Raw genomic sequence first — 20833 nt, forward strand, 5'->3', positions numbered from 1 at the left:
TCAGGAACATTCACATACAAGAAAGTGTTCTGGTGTTTGAATGAAACAGAATGAAGAGTTTAGTTTCTTTTCTTTCAACAATACTCAAAAATAGAAAAACAACAACAGTTCTGATAGAATGGTCAGATGGTACTCAGTTCACTCAAAGTACATTACAGATGTTTCATTCCACATCAGATATTTTTTCCTGAGTGAGATTCACAACCCCAAAGTTAAAGTTTTACCTCACAGTAGAACTGGGCTGGTGTTGGAGTGTCCAGATATTGCAGGGTAATTAAAGGGTTAGCTCACCCAAAAATGAAAATTCTGTCATTTATTACTCACCCTCATGTCGTTTCACACCCGTAAAACCTTCATTAATCTTCGGAACACAAATTAAGATATTTTTGTTGAAATCCGATGGCTCCGTAAGGCCTTCATAGGGAGCAATGACATTTCCTCTCTCAAGATCCATAAAGGTACTAAAAACACATCTAAATCAGGTCATGTGACTACAGTGGTTCAATATTAATATTATAAAGCGACGAGAATATTTTTGGTGTGCCAAAAAAACAAAATAACGACTTATTTAGTGATGGCCGATTTCAAAACACTGCTTCATCAAGCTTTGGAGTGTTATGAATCTTTTCAACAAAAATATCTTAATTTGTGTTCTGAAGATTAACGAAGGCCTTACCGGTGTAGAACGACATGACGGTGAGTAATACATTACATTATTTTTTTTAATTAATTTTGGGTGAACTAACCCTTTAAACAGTAACGTTAGAGAAATACAGCCTTGCCACTATAAATCGCTATGTGCTAGATAGACAAGATGTTATAGAATAATAATTTAATGAAAACCCAATTTTGACAAAAAAAAAAAAAAGACATTCAACCTATTTTTTGACTTTACTGAAAATGTTCCATTGCGACATCCGACGGGTTTTCCCAGATCGCATCACATATACAAATCCCTTTACAAAGTGCCATGGGAACTCAAACTATCTTTACTTAAAATTTTCTTATACCGAGCATGTTAATTTCCTGTCATCTGTTGGAATATCCGAAAGCAGGTTTTTCCTAATATCTGTCATTATTAGCTGAAAATAATTTACAGATGGGAAAAGCCACTTTAATTTAAGAAGGTCTAGCCTATATTTTAAAGATCTTTCTAACTTTTACCCAGCCTTAAAAATAACAGTTCTTGTAATTGTTTAACTATAGCATTTATTACAATAAGGATTTGATTAGCCTACAAGCAAGAATTTTGATGGCTCCTAATTTACCATGCTTAGGCCAATGTTAACTTTTTTTTCTTTCTTTTTTTCATCTATAGCATTTGATATGAAAAATATCAACACTGAAACTATAGTTACAACATGCCACAGTTGTAATATAAATCTTTAGTGAAAAATCTATTCTCTTAACAGATTATCTATTCTAAAATCTACAAATCTAAATTTGCCACAATAAATAGCATACAACGTGATAAATTCTAGTAAATGTTGTCATCATGAGTTTAAAAAGCTTGCAGGATGATATTTTCCCCTCTTTTCATCAGTCATTTTAGTGGCTGTTTTAGATCATGTTCGACTTTCTTCGTAGCTTTTTACTATATTCTCCATAGAATCCAAATGGGTCGCACATTTTATCATCAGAGTCGCATATGAAGGAACGACTCATGCAAATCCCCCTGCAATCAAAATTAAAGTTTTTTAGCTTTTAGTATGAATATGTCAGCCTTAAGGTTATGAATAAGCTGGTGTGTTCCAAAACAATAACAAAATTTGCATTTAGTTGATATAAGCATTCAAAACTTATAGTCTGTCACTTCCAATACTAGTTGAGCCCCGCCTCCTCCTACACTATAAACTGATGCTGAAGCTGCAGCTGAAATCAATCATTTGTTCATACATTTAGTAGTTTCTATATGGTGAATGGCACATAGTGCACTATATAGAGGATAGGGAATGATTCAGACAGTGTAAATATGCTTTTCATTGAGGTAAATGATGTCTGTTATCGTGTTAGTGTCAGACAAACCGCTGCAGTGTGAGTAGAGTCTGCTCCGGTTCAGAGATACGAGAGTACAGAGCATGCTCTGAATGCACAATGTATTCAATCAATTAATAGTCTGATTCTATGTTTCGAGAAGCGTTCAGAGTACCGGCAACATGTGAGAAGTGCCGGTACGCAAGAAAAAGTGAGGGTACAATACAGAAGTGCCGTCCATACTGGCCCATTTTAAGCACTGGACACACACACAAATCTCATATTGATTAGTTGTATAATTGTATTCATAGCTAAGATTTGGATGTTTTCTCTTTGTTTCTACAGGTTTCGTCACATTTGTATTACTCAAACTATCTTTACTTAAAATTTTCTTATACCGAGCATGTTAATTTCCTGTCATCTGTTGGAATATCCGAAAGCAGGTTTTTCCTAATATCTGTCATTATTAGCTGAAAATAATTTACAGATGGGAAAAGCCACTTTAATTTAAGAAGGTCTAGCCTATATTTTAAAGATCTTTCTAACTTTTACCCAGCCTTAAAAATAACAGTTCTTGTAATTGTTTAACTATAGCATTTATTACAATAAGGATTTGATTAGCCTACAAGCAAGAATTTTGATGGCTCCTAATTTACCATGCTTAGGCCAATGTTAACTTTTTTTCTTTCTTTTTTTCATCTATAGCATTTGATATGAAAAATATCAACACTGAAACTATAGTTACAACATGCCACAGTTGTAATATAAATCTTTAGTGAAAAATCTATTCTCTTAACAGATTATCTATTCTAAAATCTACAAATCTAAATTTACCACAATAAATAGCATACAACGTGATAAATTCTAGTAAATGTTGTCATCATGAGTTTAAAAAGCTTGCAGGATGATATTTTCCCCTCTTTTCATCAGTCATTTTAGTGGCTGTTTTAGATCATGTTCGACTTTCTTCGTAGCTTTTTACTATATTCTCCATAGAATCCAAATGGGTCGCACATTTTATCATCAGAGTCGCATATGAAGGAACGACTCATGCAAATCCCCCTGCAATCAAAATTAAAGTTTTTTAGCTTTTAGTATGAATATGTCAGCCTTAAGGTTATGAATAAGCTGGTGTGTTCCAAAACAATAACAAAATTTGCATTTAGTTGATATAAGCATTCAAAACTTATAGTCTGTCACTTCCAATACTAGTTGAGCCCCGCCTCCTCCTACACTATAAACTGATGCTGAAGCTGCAGCTGAAATCAATCATTTGTTCATACATTTAGTAGTTTCTATATGGTGAATGGCACATAGTGCACTATATAGAGGATAGGGAATGATTCAGACAGTGTAAATATGCTTTTCATTGAGGTGAATGAAGTCTGTTATCGTGTTAGTGTCAGACAAACCGCCGCAGTGTGAGTAGAGTCTGCTCCGGTTCAGAGACACGAGAGTACAGAGCATGTGCGAGTCAGCACAGACCACAAAACGTTTGGACACATTTGATACAAACAAGACGGTTAGAAATTAGAAAGAATCCAAAGAGCTCAGTGGCTCTGGCCAAGCTGTGATATAAACAAAACGCTATTGGCTATTTAAAAAGGGGTGGGGCTGTTTGATATATCCCGCTCTGTCTTCCAGTTTCAGTTGAGATTACGTCAACACACTGAATAATGCTATGCGTTCCAAGACACTTCAGCGGGCCCTTAACACTTTTGGAGTGCGCTGGTGAATGCGCCTATGGTGATTTGCGTGTCAATCATGCAAAATTAAACAACTGGGCTTTCAGTCAGTTATATTGCACACAATGCGCAGCCAATTGATCCATTCCGTTCGTACAGCTTATAAAAGCTCTGAATGCACAATGTATTCAATCAATTAATAGTCTGATTCTATGTTTCGGTAAGCGTTCAGAGTACCGGCAACATGTGAGAAGTGCCGGTACGCAAGAAAAAGTGAGGGTACAATACAGAAGTGCCGTCCATACTGGCCCATTTTAAGCACTGGACACACACACAAATCTCATATTGATTAGTTGTATAATTGTATTCATAGCTAAGACTTGGATGTTTTCACTTTGTTTCTATAGGTTTCGTCACATTTGTATTACTCAAGAAGGTTGTGCTGCTCTGGCGTCAGCTTTTAATTCAAACCCTTCAAACCTCAGAGAGCTGGATCTGAGTGAGAATAAAATAGGAGACTCTGGAGTAACACAAATCGCCTCTCTACTGGAAAATCCACAGTGTGCACTGCAGATACTCAGGTTTGACTTTGGTTAATGTAAATATGAATCAATAAAGATAATACCTAAAGCTGGTCTGTAAAAACAAAGTTTCAAATGTTGGTACGCATAATATTTGGCAGGTATTCATCAGTGAATGCATTGGTGCACAATATGCATAGAAACGTTACACAACTATAAACATATTGATGTCTTTGAGGTGCTGGACATTATAAATGTCCTAATGGTGTAATGCTGATAATGAAATATTGTTTTTATTAATTGAGTAATTGATTACAGTTTTATTATTTAGACTTTCAGACTGCAGTATCACAGAAGAAGGTTATAAAGCTCTGGCTTCAGCTCTGAGATCAAACCCTTCACACCTGAGAGAGCTGGATCTCACAGGAAATGATCCTGGACAATCAGGAGTAAAGGAGCTCCTTAATGTACCACAAAAACCAGGCCGTAAACTGACACTGAGGTGAGGCATGATGGAATAAATTATATAGAAATATTATTTCATTAATACAATATGCTGTTGTATTAAAGTGATTTCAGCATTTTAAAAACTGACTACAGGGAATTTTAAGCAGAATATATTATGCTTCCCTTCTGCAGGTTTCTGAGTCCTGATGCAGATGAAGCCTGTCAGTATGTGAATAAAGTTGTGGGTAAAAACCCATTACTCCTGAATGAGCTGAATCTGAGTGAACATGAACTAGGAGATACAAATGTAGAGTATCTCGCTGCTTTACTGAAGGACAAACACTGTCAATTCAACACACTGACGTGAGTATTTCAGTTTAATTTGTTACATTATTTTAGTGTTGTGTTACTTAGTTAATATTTCTACAGGTCTGTGAAAAGAAGTTAGACAGTAATGAATTAATAATTTACATTATTAATTCTATATAGGGAGAAAACTTACTTGTGAAGACATCACGAGATTCACAACATAAGATTTCTATATCATTTTTATATTAGAAAATTACATAAAACAAGTTTATATATATTTAGAAAGAAAGTAATTAGAAAGGGATTTGAAAGAATCAATGTAAATAATGTTCAATATAGACAGAGAGTATGTTTGCTTTTGTGAAGCTGCACACACTCGTTCTTGATTGTCATACTTAATCAACTGTTTTTTTTCTGTCTCACTTTTTCTCTTCAGGCTGTTTAACTGCAGTATTACAGAGAATCAGTGTTTCGTCCTGACTTCAGCTCTGAAATCAAACCCATCACACCTGAGAGAGCTGAACCTCAGTGGGAATGAACTAGGAGACTCTGGAGTGAAAAACCTCAGTGATCTACTGATGAACCCACAATGCAAACTGGGGAAACTACAGTTAGTATCATTATACTGTACATCAGTTACTGTGTGATTACAGTTTACTGTGTATTTATTTATTTAAAGACAGTGGGAGCTAAATAATAGCATTTATAGCACTACACATTGTTGCATTTCCCTATTGGTCACTTAATAATTTACAGCATACAGTTTAATTGCAACAGGGTTAAATCAGACTATGGAAGTAATTGCTGTTCATGCTGAAGCAGTTCAATATGATGGTCATTGTAGATCTAACACATTTTCTCTTTCTGTCTTCAGTCTGTGTGGATGCAGTATTACAGAGAATCAGTGTCTCATCCTGACTTCAGCTCTGAAATCAAACCCATCACACTTGAGAGAGCTGAACCTCAGTGGGAATGAACTAGAAAACACAGGAGTGAAGCTCTTATGTGTCGTTCTGGAGGATTCACACTGTAAACTGGAGAGATTGAGGTCAGTAACATTCACATACAAGAATCAAAATTATTAAAGTCAAGACACATGATTTCAATAACTTACGAAGAGCCTGACTTCATATTATATTTGTGGAAAACTCTTCACTTTAAATTTGTTTGTAAGATGAACTAATTTTCTTTTTTGCTCGTTTCTTTCTAGTCTAAATGAATGTGGCATTACAGATGTGTCTTCTTTAACTCAGTCTTTAACTAAAACCAAAGCACTGCAGTGTTTAAAAGAGCTTGATCTGAGTAACAATAAAATAGGAGAGTCAAAGGATCGACTCAGTAAAGCACTAAAAGGCTCAAACTGTGATCTGAGGTGAGTAAATGTCTCTTTCTTTGAAAGCTCAATTGTCCTCTGATACATTAAGTGTGATAGTTAACAGCTTTGACTAGTGAAAAGTTTTACTGAAAGGTTTTTGTTTTAATTCAGAGTAAAATTTGCTCCTCATCTTTCTGTTATTATAACAAAAATATGAACAATTCTTATTTTAAGTGTATTCTGTTTTAAAACATTCAGAAAAGTCTATTCTAAATAATTTAATGTACTATAAAATAAAAATAAGTTTTGAAGTAATTGAAATATACTATTTTGAAATATGTGAAACTCAACATTAATTATTTTGTCTTCTGATTCCCTCTTACAGACTTGACAGCGAAAGCTTGATAAAACGGCATAGTGACTGGATTAAATCCTGGTTTAAATCTTAGAAACCTGTCAAATGAATGAGACCATCATTATCAGGTAAGGATCCTCTGAAGAGCCTCAATATAATACTGCATCTATGAAGAATAATGAATGTGTGATGTCTGTATCTAAAACTATCTAAAGTTTACATTATGAAGTAAGAAAAAGAAATGCAATGCCTATGTGAGATTTATATTTTTTTATGTCTTTAATATAAACTGTGTCAGATCAGGGATGTTTATGGAGATTTTGCCAAACACAATTCATAAATATAAACTATTGAAAACCTACAGCTGTTATGAATTCAACACATGTTTGTTTTATAGCAAAATTAAACATCTTAAAATAACTGTTTTAACAAATGTAAAGTTTATCCTATAGCTCTGAAGTATTACTATTTAAAGAAGTTCAGACGTACAAATATAATAATGCATCAATAATGGAAACATGATAATTTTGTGTTTTACAGGTTGAATACAGGAGGAAGGAGGACTGGATCAGAGCTCGGGTGGGATGTGATATTGGGACTAAACCCAACCATAATGTAGTCATTCATATGTTGCTAATCTTAAATCTGATCTTGTATTTCTGTATGTTTTGTGTTATATCTGACTTGTGCTTTTTATAAACAATATTTAAATTTGCATTTGTAAGAGGCAGATTCTCCTTGTGCAACATGTTTATTACAAAGAAACACTGTTACAAAAGATTCACTGATATTCAAGAAGCCTTTAATCATTAAGAAATGACACTAAGAATCAATGTTTGAACTGGGCCTTTTGTGTAAATTCTGTTATTTTGTCTTGTGGTCTGTTTGTAAACATTTGTCATGTGAAATAAAGACTTATTTAATATGGATCCCTGTGGACCATTTTACCATTTTAAATAAAAGAAAATAGGAAATATTTTAAAGGGAAAATGGAATGCAGACAGGAAGGGATGTGATTGGGATTTGATCCAGGTCAAATTCAAACTCTGCACCTCAATCTACATCACTTTCTATGTAAAATGTATGTAAAAAAAAAGATCAACACTAAAGTCACATGGGAAGTGTGTTTCTGCCATTATCAGTGGACAGGGAACTTCATTTGAAAGCTCCTAAGTAGTGCTGAGTTATTTTCTGATGATAAAAAAAAAAAAAAAAAAATGTTTTCATTTTATTTAACTAAAAACATTTAGTTTTCAAGTGGCGTTTTTACTCATAGCTTCAGATTGTAGATTTGTGCACAGCATTATTTAAAGCAGATTCTCGTGATTAAAATTAGCCCTTTTTATAATCAATATCAACATAATCCCTGGCGTCAATCATGAGATATTCCTCATGGAAGAACGATTTTAAAAATGGCCATTAGGGGGCGTCAAGGGCTAAACAAAAAGGCAACCTTGGTTCCAAATGCTTTAACTTTTGATTTCTTTATGCTACAAAATTTGAATCAGATGCAGATCATATGTAGGAGAACTTTATTTTTTATCTTATTTCCTTCCTAAAATATTGCATGTCAAATTGTAATGTAATATGTAATTATATATTTTTTTTAAAAATTCAAAAGTGTTCTACCAGACAATATCAAACTTTTGACTCTCCTTGCTATAGTTTTGGAGTTACAAGTCTTTACTTTTGTGTATGTCACTCAGGTCTGGAAGGGTTAAATTAGTAACAAAATCTAACCAGTTAATCAAATACTGAAACATTTATATATATATATATATATATATATATATATATATATATATATATATATATATATATATATATATATATATATATATACAGCTATGGAAAAAATTAAGAGACCACTCCAAGTTCAGGACTCAATGTTAAGTGGTCTCTTAATTTTTTCCATAGCTGTATATTTATAGATTCTTAAAATTTTAATTCCCAATTCACTCAAAATTTAAAAAAAAAAAAAAAAGTAGTCTTAATATATTCTTTTTAAATGTACAATATCTAACTAGTTAAAAAAGCATTTTAAATAATTAAAATATCAAAGTTTAATTCTTAATCCTCAAATATATGAAAACATGAACAGTCTGAACTTACTCATTTTAAAATAAATCTATAACAAAATCTAACAAATCTAAAAATGAGTTTAATGTACTTTATTCATTCATATTAAAACATTGTATTTATAAAGTATATATTGGACAAAATCATGGCCTGTAATGTGTAGATAGATCCAGTAGGTGGCAGTAGAGCATCAGTGAAGAAGTTAAACTCAAATTGTGTTCTAGTGTTTAAACAGACTTCTATATATTGTCCTGTTGAATTATCCATCAATAAACTTTAATAATAATTAGCCACAGATTAATTGTGTGTTTTTCTGTGATTTCTACTTGATTATTCTACAGTTTACATGGTTTTTCATGTCCAAACTACAGTACAAATGTGATGATGTAAATCTCTGTGTGTTTCAGGTTCTGCACACAGCCGAGGCCTTCCAGAAGATTCTCCGTGAGGAAGAGAAGAGGAGGAGGAAGGAGGAGAAGAGGAAAGAGATTCGGAAAGGCCCGCGGATCTCTCGCTCTCGCACAGAGTTATAGAGGTCACCGTCCTCAGACGAGAGAAGTTTACACTCAATCAGGGAGCCTGTGCTGGATCTCTCACGGGCGTCGACGTTTACAGGTTTCAGAAAGAGTCTCTGATTCTGAACACTTGAATCACTTCTGTTTTTAACTCTATTTGATCTACAGAGGCTCTCGTTAGATTCACTGCTGGTAATGTGAGTGTGTGTTTAGTGCTGTAGCTCTGTACTGGGGTTAGGGGGAGGGGCCATGGGAGTGGGCGGGGTCAGGTGGGCGAGTCATGTTAGCGGTTGTTGTAGAGTGGGTGGAGTCATCCGTGGGAGAGTTAAGAGTGGGTGGAGTTTGTCTGTGTGGGCGGAGTCTTTATACGGGTAGATAAAGTGGGTGTGGTCATTATTACATGGTAGCCTGAGTGGGTGGAGTCAAAGATAAAGGTATATTTAACAATAACTTGATAAATTTTGATAATATAAGATCAGAAATTGTTTAAGTTCCCACACATATGAAATCCATTTGTTTAGATGAAATATAAATGCTTTATTCGGGGATCCTTTATAGTGTAATAAGAGAATTGCTGGTAATTAATGTCTTTCTGCTTTCTTTAGAAGCTATTATTCATTAAAGATTTGTATATTTGTCTGTGTGAGAAGGAGAGACGGACGAGCGTTGATGATCTGACCTCAGATCAGAGCTGCACTGCCAGAGAAACTCTTTAATGATGAATCTGAATCAAACTGATGTCAGTGTGAATGCGGTTCTGCGCTGATTCGCTTCAGTTTCTCCGGCTGCTGAAGGTGTTTCAGATGATCCACTCACTTTCACACAGGCTTTATCGATCTGTTCATGTGACTGTTATTGGAATAAGTCTGTTCAGCATCCGTGGGAGATTATTACTGACAGAATTAATAAAGTTTATTGAACAAACACTTGCTAAATCTCCATTTATTGTGCTGAATGTCTCGTGGTCATTCTCGCTTTCAATCACCAATCAAGGAGCTTTTGAAGACTGCAGGAATCTGGAACAGGAAAAACAACAGGAAGATGATGTACTGAAACAGTTATAATGTTAATATGTTGAAATTATAAACTATTTTAAATATATATTGAGATTTTATTATGGTGTGAATCACGTTTGTTTTCTGTGAAGCGTTTTCATGGACTTGTGATTATTCAGATACAGTGAAGATGGCGACGGGTTCAGCAGCAGCTTCTGGTAAGAGACCGTCTGTTCACACGCTGTGTGCATTATGGATAGTTTAGTTTAAGATGGGTGTGAATATTGACTTTAAGAAGTTCATTTTGGTTTGCAGTTGATTTTTGGGTAATGTTTTGTTTACTCCAAATAAAGTGAACTGATGTGGAGAGAGAACGAACAAAATCAAGCAGTTTCTAGTATTCGTACAGCAACAGAAAGAAGATTTATAATGAAGATGAGTAGCAATGCCACATGTACAAACCAATAGAAAACTGCTTAATGCAATAAGACAGAGATATTAAAAGACCAACTTTGAATGAGTTTATTAATAAAATGTGCTTTGCAGGTAAGCAGATTATGAAGGTTACATGTTAAGCATTTTGGTAACACTTTACAATAAGGTTCATTAGTTAAACATTTAACATTAACTAACATGAACTAACCATGAGCAATACATTTGTTACTGTATTTACTAATCTTCGTTAATGTTAGTTAATGAAAATACAGTTGTTCTTAGTTTTTTCATGTTAGTTCACAGTGCATTAACTAATGTTAACAAGATTTTAATAATGTATTAAATGATGAAATTAACATTAACAAAGATTAATAGATGTTGTATAAGTGCTGTTCATTATTAGTTCATGTTAATTAATGTAGTTAACTACTGTTAACTAATGAACCATTATTGTAAAGTGTTACCAGCATTTTCTTTGTCGGATTCCTTTTGGGAGAGTTAATAAAGGCCTTCTGAGGTGAAACGATGCATTTGTATAAAAACAATCCATAACAATTTATGAAGTAAAATATCGAGCTTCCGCCAGATCACCTTCCGTATTTACATATATGTATATACAATGTCCTTTTGACCATAATACTGTGCCAAATCTAACTCATATAAATTACAGTAGTACAGAAAAATACTATACATACATTTATAGGTAAAATCGAACTCCGAGGCTCCTGTACCCATTCTGTGACGTCAAACAACTTCCCTGTGCAAAGGATCATGGGGGCCCAAAGTGTCCATCAGTTGTACCCTTTGAAATCCTTTATTCCGAAGGGCCCTTTGAAGTGGCCAGTTTGGAGCACTTCAGTTTGGAACGACCCTTCAATATGGCAGCCATGACTATTTTCACTCCGAACTGCCCTTCAGAGGGCGATATATCCCCTTTGGAACGCACCGACTTTCTTCAGCTCATACTTGTTGGTCCTGTTCACTGCCATTATGAAGCTCAGATGTGTTAGGATATTTAGTAATATAACTGTGATTGTGTTCATCAGAAAGAAGAAAGTCATGTACACTTAGGATGGCTTGGGGTCAAGTTAAACTTGGGCTAATTTTTATTTGAAAGTGAACTAATCCTTTAAGAAAAAAAAGCTATTAGAAAAACACCGCCCACTGAGTTATATCAAAAAACGAAGAAAACTTGATTTTCCCCACGGTCCCTTACTTGCAGCTCCGTCAAGAGCGAGCTTTCCTGGCGCTGTTCACATTAGGACGACTTCTGCGGTTTAGTGCTTATTATATCGAGCCAAAATAATGAAAAGGAAGGTTGTGAATTTTTTTTTTTTTTTCGGTAATACTGTTTAGATTTTTTGGGCAAGTCGTTTTGGAGTTGTTGCCATCACTAAATGTGTGAGTAATATCGAAAACAAATTGAAAGTAAGTTTTAAAGTTTTAATTAAGTTCCTCGATCACAGTTATTGATAATTACGTTAATGATCAGATAACCTTTTTTTAAATAAGTGTATTTTTTTGTACTTTTTTTTTTTTTTTTTTTAAATTCCGTTTAGGCTGTTTTGTGATGAGAAATCGAAAGTAGTGAGTTGAAACAAGCGGTGACTGACGCTGTAATGTTTTTGTTTGTGTCAAACAAGAATAAAACAAATATCAGGTATGATTAAATAGAATAGACTACATTTATAATATTTAGTTAGGCCTGCTGTGATAGAATGTATTTATTTATTTATGTAAATAAAAACAGTAGCCTACAGAGATGACATGATATACGACTTTGTAAAGAGTACACATAATGTATCCACAATTACATTTATGGATATAAAACTTGCCAAGAAAATAAATTAAATCTGTAACAAATCTTTGTTTTTAATAGGGTCAAAATCAAAGTATCCAAAAACCATATCTTTTAAAGTTTCAGATATATCTTGCTGGATATTATCTTTAATAAATGTGTCAATATTTTTCCATAGTTGTTCAGTAGAAACATGACCAAAATAAATGATGGCCTGTTTTTGTGTGAACTTGGCAAAATGAGCATCTTATATCAATATTAGTTTTATATTTAATCATGAAATATTTAACAGGGTGAAAATTATTATTTTAAAAGACACTTTCTTTTACTTTATTAGTGAGAAAATATTTTTGTTGTAAGGACCAAATCTTTTTCCACTTTAAAAAAAAACATGGCAGGAGATATAGAAATATTTGTTTTCAAGAACTTTTTCTTGAAAACAAATATTTCTATATCTCCTGCCATGTTTCTTTCTTTTTTTTTTTTTTTTTTTTTTCCTGAAAAACACATTTTACCTGTTGCAGTTTCTATTGGCTCAGGAAAAGCAGTAGGAGAATGAATGTAATTTTAAAAAGCATACAGATTCCTGTTAGTATCGCTTCCATAACTATGGTAAATTCTATGGGAGTAACTGGCACATTGTATTCTGAAATAAATTCTGTGTAAGTCATTAAACCTATAAACCTTTGCTGTTAAATCACTGATACATGTGACAGTCTGAGTGTGACCTAATGATCAAATTATGTATTCAAAAGAACTATAGTTCTTAATGCAAAAAGTTCAGTTTCCCATAATGTTTTAACTCTAGTGCAGGAATATTAATAATACATTATATTTATAATGCGCTTTTCTAAAACCCAAAGAGCTACAAACAATAGCAAATAAAAACAAAATACAGAAATACTAAAATAATGCAGTACAAAGAAACAATACACGAAGCCAAAGCAAACTATAAAGCATGTCTGTGATGTGCTGATGTGATGCTGCTAAATTCTGGATATACTGATACTGATTGATTTAGCAGGTAAAACAACAAATAGTGCATTACAATAGTCAATCCTGGAAGTAACAAATGCATGAATAAGCCTTTCAGCGTCAGGTGGACTGAATAATGTTTACTCCACGCATAGTGTACTTATATTTATTAGAGCTATATGTCATGAAGAGTTATCCTGAAAATGAGCCCATGTTGTTTTTATGAACCTTTTTTGTTGTTGTCAACTCAACATTCATCATTATATTTACTTCATGTCCAGGTCATTCTGAGCAGCAGAATTTCTTCATCAGGAAAATCCCAGTGTTGATCTGTTTTCAATGGCAGTTTAACCGCAGTAATGTCAGAGGAACGAGGAAAGGACTCTCTCTCTAAGATGAGTCTCTCAGAGAAACAGAGGTGAGACTGCATCTGTTTTCATTCATTTCATTACAATGTGTGCTTTACTGAAATCATGAAAAACTAAAGTGATCATGCAGGAGCACAGCAGAAAGAAACTAAATAAGATTTAGAGTTAGTTTATAGAAGTCTCTATAAAATGCAGCAAACACTCGGGAATAAAGTGAAATGAAGAAACTGGCTTGTTCAGAGTCCAGTGGAGCTGTAGAGTTGAAAATTAACCTCAGTTACAACTTTAGATTCTAAAGTCTAAACTTTAGATTCACCGCCATAAAAGACATTTTACATTCATAAGGTCACAGATGTTTATTGGCTGAGGTGTTTAAACATTAGAGATCTTCTAGATGTCACAACTTTGTTCCTGTTTTCATGTTGCTGTAACTCAGAGTATCACAAGATCATGAATATTAATACAATATATATCTTGAATTAAATGAGTGTTACTTTATGAAAGTGTCTGGATTATGCAGTTGCTCGCCTATTAGACCATCAGATATCATGTCAAAAATGAATAAAAACAAAACAAAATGACAGCATAACACATATCACTTTCATGTTCAAGAAAACAGTTTGAGATGGTACTCTAAATTCTGACCCTACCATCTCAGTGTCGCAGCAGAAATTGATGCTCATCAGACCAGGCAACATTTTTTCAATCGTCTATTATCCACTTTTGGTGAGCCCATGTGAATTGTAGCCTCAGTTTTCTGATCTCAGCTGACAGCAGTGGCACCGGTGTGCTGGGCCGCATTAAGACTATAAGGGGCCCCTGGGCTTTACCTCTTGAGGGGGCCCTTCATCCACCAGAACTATAACCTACATTCACTCAGTCTTCTTAATCACAAAGTGCAAGTTATCAGCCTTTTATTTTGCATGAATAAATACCATTACCAAAACATCCAAACCTATAGGTCTGTTATAAATTATAAATATCACTGCATGAACTACATATTGGCACATAGTCTGAACTATTTGTACAGGCTACTTACAGTACTTAGAAGTACTACCTACATCAGCTCCATCTTCCTATCAAAACAGTCTTTTGTTAAAGCACTCATATACAACATTTCACTCGCTTTTATGATTTCATATGAAAATATACAAAAAGGTTTTTTTCTGGACGCTTTTTTATAATGCTGAAAATGTAATAAGATCATAGGGGCTAACTTACAAAGGTTTGCTTAAGCTTTTTCAGGACACAAAATCCCCTGTGATGTAGGAAAAGTTCTACTCCCTCACTACGACACTTTCGATTGACATGCATGTCAGAATAATTCTTTCTTCTGCCATTGCTGTTTTTTTGTTGTTGTTTTACTATGACAGCTTTGAAAAAGAACGTTCTACATATGTATTTGTGACTGGTAAAGTTTAATAAGCTCATATATTTCATATTCTCGAGATGTTATTATGACATCAACTCATCTATTATTAGGAATTTAATGTGAGCTATGTCAGGTGAGTTCAACAGGTCAATCATTGCTAGAGATGCAAGATCGTCCGAGCAGTACAGAGAACAGGCCAAAGAGAATCTAAAATATTACTCCTGTTGCCAACCTCAACGAGCAAGCAACTGGCTAAATGGCAAGGGCCATACACTGTGGTCTGCAAGATGGGACCAGTCACATATGAAGTGCATCATCCAGACAAGGGCAAGACCAGGCAGACCTACCACATGAACCTGTTGTAGGAGTGGAAGGAGCCACCCGGTAAGGGACCGGAAACATCTCTTGTGGTGAGGAAGGTGGAGGTGGCAGAGGAATCAGAGGGTGCAAAGAGACAGCCATCTGTGTTGACCCTAGCGCACCTAGAAGACTCCAAGAAGGAAGAGCTGCAGCACCTCCTGAACCAGTTTCCTGCTTTGTTCCATCAGAGGCCTGGACGGACTGAGCTGACCAAACATAACATCCACTTTTCCGATCTGACACCATCATGCCAACGTCCTTACCGGGTGCCTGAGAGGCTGGTGGAACCCTTGAAGGAGGAGATCAAGGTGATGAAGGAGTTAGGGGTGATTGAGCCTTCAACAAGCGAGTGGTACAGCCCAATGGTGATCGTCCCAAAGAAAGATGGATCCCTGCGTGTCTGCATCGACTTCCGCAAGCTCGACGCCTAGTCTAAGTTTGATGCATACCCCATGCCAAGAATAGACGATCTGTTGGAGAAAATTGGAAGAGCACAGTATATCGCCACATTAGACCTGTGCAAGGGATACTGGCAAGTACCCCTCAACCCTGAGTCCAGACCCTATACTGCATTCCGAACTCCGCTAGGACTATACCAATTCACGGTCTTTCCTTTTGGCCTGCACGGGGCACTGGCCACATTTCAGAGACTGATGGTTCGAGTCTTCCAAGGCTGTGAAGACTGGTCTGCAGCATACCTGGATGACATGGTAATTCATAGCAACTCATGGGCAGAGCATCTCCAACTCCTCCAACAAACTCTAAAGAGGATAGACGAAGCAGGATTGCCTTTAAATGTTTCAAAATGTGAGTGGGCAAGGCAAGAGGCAAACTACCTGGAGCATCACCTGGGCAACAGACAACTGAGACCACAGATGGACAAGGTGGAGGCAATATGAAGGAGCCCACAACCAAAGACTTAGAAAGAAGTGAGATCATTCCTAGGACTGGTAGGCTGGTACAGGCGATTAGTACCAAACTTTGCTTCCATCGTGTCTCGCCTGACCAACCTGTTGTCCAAAACTGTGATAAACCCCATCCCATGGACCGATGAATGTGAAACAGCTTTCACTACTCTTAAAGACAAGATGTGCTCCAGCCCGGTCCTGCAGAGTCCACAATTTTCTCAGAGGTTCCTGGTGCAAGTAGACGCTTCTGCAACGGGGATTGGTGCGGTTCTTGCCCAGGGAACCACCGGAGAAGAGAGGCAAGTTGTTTGCCTCAGCCGCAAGCTACTTCCCAGGGAGACTAGATATTCGGTGACCAAGAAGGAAGGTCTTGCCATCAAGTGGTCCCTAGACAGCTTGCGCTACTACCTCCTTGGGCGAGAGTTCGACCTAGAAACCGACCACCGGGCCCTAACCTGGATCCAGTCCATGAAGGACCACAATGCCAGAGTCACACGGTGGTACCTCGCTTTGCAGCCATACCGCTTTAAGATATGGCACCGACCTGGCAGACTCAATGTGGTAGCCGACTATCTGTCCAGGTTTCTGGCCAGTACACAGCTTGGAGAGGGGGAAAATGATGTGATAAAGTCACATTAGCTGCCACCACTGGAGAAGCAGCGGATGGTTGTGATAGATGTTCATGAGTCTCTTGTTTGTCCTGAACCGTTAAACTGCCCAATATTTTTCAGAAAAATCCTTCAGGTCCTGAAAATTCAGAACATTACTGATGACTGCAGGGTTCAGTGAGTGAAGGGTCGCACATCGGTCGTGAAGCGCGCAGCACCGCACCGCACCTTGTCTTTAAAATTCAAACACATTGTTTTCTTTGGGGCTGTTTACACAGAATGTGTTTTTCCATTCCAATGCGCTACATTTTTTATTGCATACGGATGATCAATTTTAAAACATTAGAAAAGCAAATAGTGTAATGGTTGCATTAGGTTATAATGTTAATACTAAATCAATCCAGGAGAGGATGCTAATTCCAGCCGATCCCCATATTAATATCATCGTAGGATGTGAACGCTAATGAGAAAGTTAACTAAAATTAGCAAAAACAAATGAAAAATTGACAATAAAAATCATGTTTTTACCATTCAATCAGGATGGTTAACGGATTATATTTTTACCAAGTTCAAGGGGTCACCGATATGTTTGGTTTGTTTGAAAATGAAATTTGTAATGAAATATTTTATTGTAAATTGTCATTAGACCACTGCACTGCTCACAAAATCTGCTTTCCACCATTATGCCAAACGGATGAATGGTAAGGAATGGTTCTAGCTATATTTTCACTTGAGCCTGGCACGGAACGGCATGATTACAAACTGTTCTCTGCCCGGAATTAGCCAACCGTGCCAAACCGTTCTGCTAGAATGTGAGTAGTGATGTGACGTCATCACTCAGGAATGGTCACTTGTCTGTTGCCTGGCTCCCAGTTTCTCTGTAGCTTGATAACATGCTGTTTGAGCAACATGAACACAAAGTAATCACACAATTAAAAGAAATCACCGGGGCCCTCCCTCAGCCGAGGGCCCTGGGCTTAAGCCCAGGTAAGCATGTGCATTAATACGGCCCAACTTGTCTTCTGCTGCTGTTGTCCATCTGCTTCAAGGTTTGACCTGTTGTGCCTTCTGTTGTAACAAGTGATTATTTGAGTTACTGTTGCCTTTCTTTTAGCTTGAACCAGAGTGGCCATTCTTCTCTGACCTCTGGCATCAACTAGGGTTGCATTTCCCAAAAGCATCGTAAGCCTAAGAAGTTCGAAAAAACAATCGTAAGACTATTCTTAATGTTACGGTCTGTTTCCCAAAAGCATCGTAACTTAAGTAACACTTAAAAATGATCGTAGATCTACTAGTGCTCTGGAGTAATCGTAAAGCCCTAAGTGCATCGTAAGAAGACAGAATAGTGACGTCACCTACAGGACAACTGGCAGATTACACCTTTATTCAAGTGAAATGTGTATAACATAGCTAAGGTTTTACGGAGACAAGAGCCGTCGCTATTTTCATTTTTAAACACTTGCAGTCTGTATAATGCATAAACACAACTTCATTCTTTATAAATCTCTCCAACAGTGTGTAATGTTAGCTTTAGCCACGCAGCATAGCTTCAAACTCATTCAGAATCAATGTAAACAATATAACAGTATACAATACTCACATAATCCGACACATGCATGCCGCATGCATGACGAACACTTTGTAAAGATCCATTTTGAGGGTTATATTAGCTGTATAAACTTTGTTAAGGCACTGTTTATGGCAAGCGCAAGCTCCGTGGGCGGAGATCATGGCATTTAAAGGGGCCACAGCATAAATCGGCGCATTTATAATGATGCCCCAAAATAGGCAGTTAAAAAATCTATGGGGTATTTTGAGCTGAAACTTCACAGACACATTCAGGGGACACCTTAGACTTATATTACATCTTTTAAAACCATGTTAATTAAACATAATTAAAGATTATTATTTTCTGACACAGTTTAACGCTGAGATCTTGTCATACTGTATTACCATTTTTTTTTTAAACTATAGTAAATAAACTGTATTAATGAATGAAATGTTCAAGGTGTCTGAATAAATTTTGGTTTGACTGTGTATATATATATATATATATATATATATATATATATATAGCCTATGTATAATTTAAAATAATGTTCTGAAAATTACATCTTTGTTTCTCTCTACCTTTTCTCTCTCTTAATTTAATCTTTTCTCTCTACCTTTCTCTCTCTTAATTTAATCTTTTTGAAAGGTATCTTTATTTATTTATTTATTTATTTTTTCTAATCCACATCAGGTGACGATTATTAGGTTAAACATTAAAGGATACGATTCTATAAGGTAATATTTCAGCACTTGAGAAATGGACAGCGACTCTTAAGTAGCACATAGAACGCATTCTCATGCATTCATGCTAAATGCATTTTTGGGAAACGCACGTGGAATTGCAGCGAGCATTCATAACCTTGCTCACTTTTTTTTTAATATAGACCATTCTCTGTAAACCATAGATATGGTTCCTCAAAAATGCCATGTTTAAAGTCACTTAAATCTTCTTTCTTCCCCATTCTGATCAGTCTGAACTTCAGCAGCTCCTTTCCAGTAACATAGTTACACAAGCAGGGAAATAAAACTGGCAAACAAACATGAATGCATCCAATCTATCCATTATTAGTGAGAAAAAAATGCATGGCTATTGGCTATAATGCATTTAATTACAATTTGCAACATTAAATATTTCCAAATGAAACTTAATTAAAGTAATAAAGTGTTTTTCTCTCTCTGTTCTTTGTGTCATTAGTGTAAAATCAGGCTCATGTGTGTCCAGCTCTGTGTCTGTGAAGAGTGACCGGTCAAAAGGTTATCCACCAGATTTCTGTGAAGAAACTTCCAAAAGGTATTTTAAGTGTGGCTTATTGTTTATCACATATAGACTGTTTATGATTAAGTAGATCCTAGACTTTAACAGTGTGAATTTTACAGGATGATGCGTTCTTTTTCTCTTTGTTAAACACGTTTTGTCTCAACAATGTCTCTAATATTTCCTTGAAAATGCAGCATATTTTATTTGCTAACAGGCACAGGAACCACAAGAATTTCAAAAAGAGTCTCCTCAGTATCTTCCAGGTAGGGAAAATGCATTTTCATAATATTTATAGCAAGCATGTGTTACTGAACCACATTTCTCACAGATACTCAGTAGGATTTTTTTGAGCATTTATGTTTGCTTTTAAGAAACCATAAATTAAGAATCACTATGCAAGAAGAAAAAGATGTGGTGTATGTGTACTTTTTATATATTAAAACTGACATGCTAACATGTTTTTTAAACTGGATTCTTTTGCAAATATTGCTGCAAATAATTGCATTGCTAAATAAATAGTTTTGACCAAATATGGATGTGGATTTGGATAAATTTTGTTAATCTGTCTCTTTTTATTATTATTAATATTATTATTTTTATTTTTATTTGTCTTGTAGGATCTTGAGAGCAAAGTAATCACATTTCTGAAGAATGAGCTGGAAATGTTTAAGAAAATATTACAAAAAGAGAACACACAACACTTTGTGAAGGACTTTAATGAGAATAGATGCATTATCAAAGAAGCAGCTCTTGATCTCACACTACATTACCTGAGAGAGATGAAGCAAGATGAAGCTGCTAATGCTCTAGAAGGTAAGAGACTCACGACCATCTGTCAAATTGTCACTTAGAGTAAATTAAGACAAAATATCTTAAAATATCCATTTTTGTTCCTGTGCTTAGATGAGCTGTTCTTCATTCATCAACTAAAATGTGGCCTTAAGAAGAAGTATCAATGTGTGTTTGAAGGAATTGCAAAGCATGGTGACTCCACACTTCTGAATA

At 35.6% G+C, this 20833-nt stretch overlaps 1 protein-coding gene across 5 annotated transcripts in view; it reads left to right on the forward strand.

Moving 5' to 3' along the window:
- Positions 1–20833, forward strand: part of LOC125244424 — a 95960-nt gene that overhangs the window by 48225 nt on the left and 26902 nt on the right. For 2 of the 5 annotated variants that reach the window (XM_048154581.1, XM_048154534.1), the window contains 5 exons: positions 4067–4240; positions 4512–4682; positions 4820–4990; positions 5373–5546; positions 5811–5820. In XM_048154581.1, the coding sequence (XP_048010538.1) occupies positions 4067–4240; positions 4512–4682; positions 4820–4990; positions 5373–5546; positions 5811–5820 (700 nt within the window). Of the gene's footprint in view, positions 1–4066; positions 4241–4511; positions 4683–4819; positions 4991–5372; positions 5547–5810; positions 5985–6146; positions 6309–6636; positions 6735–7146; positions 7536–20833 lie in introns of those variants that run through there. The other 3 variants (XM_048154801.1, XM_048154647.1, XM_048154713.1) reach the window with 3 other exon arrangements.

Source organism: Megalobrama amblycephala, linkage group LG1 (genome assembly GCF_018812025.1).
Source record: "Megalobrama amblycephala isolate DHTTF-2021 linkage group LG1, ASM1881202v1, whole genome shotgun sequence".
Lineage (NCBI taxonomy): Eukaryota > Metazoa > Chordata > Actinopteri > Cypriniformes > Xenocyprididae > Megalobrama > Megalobrama amblycephala.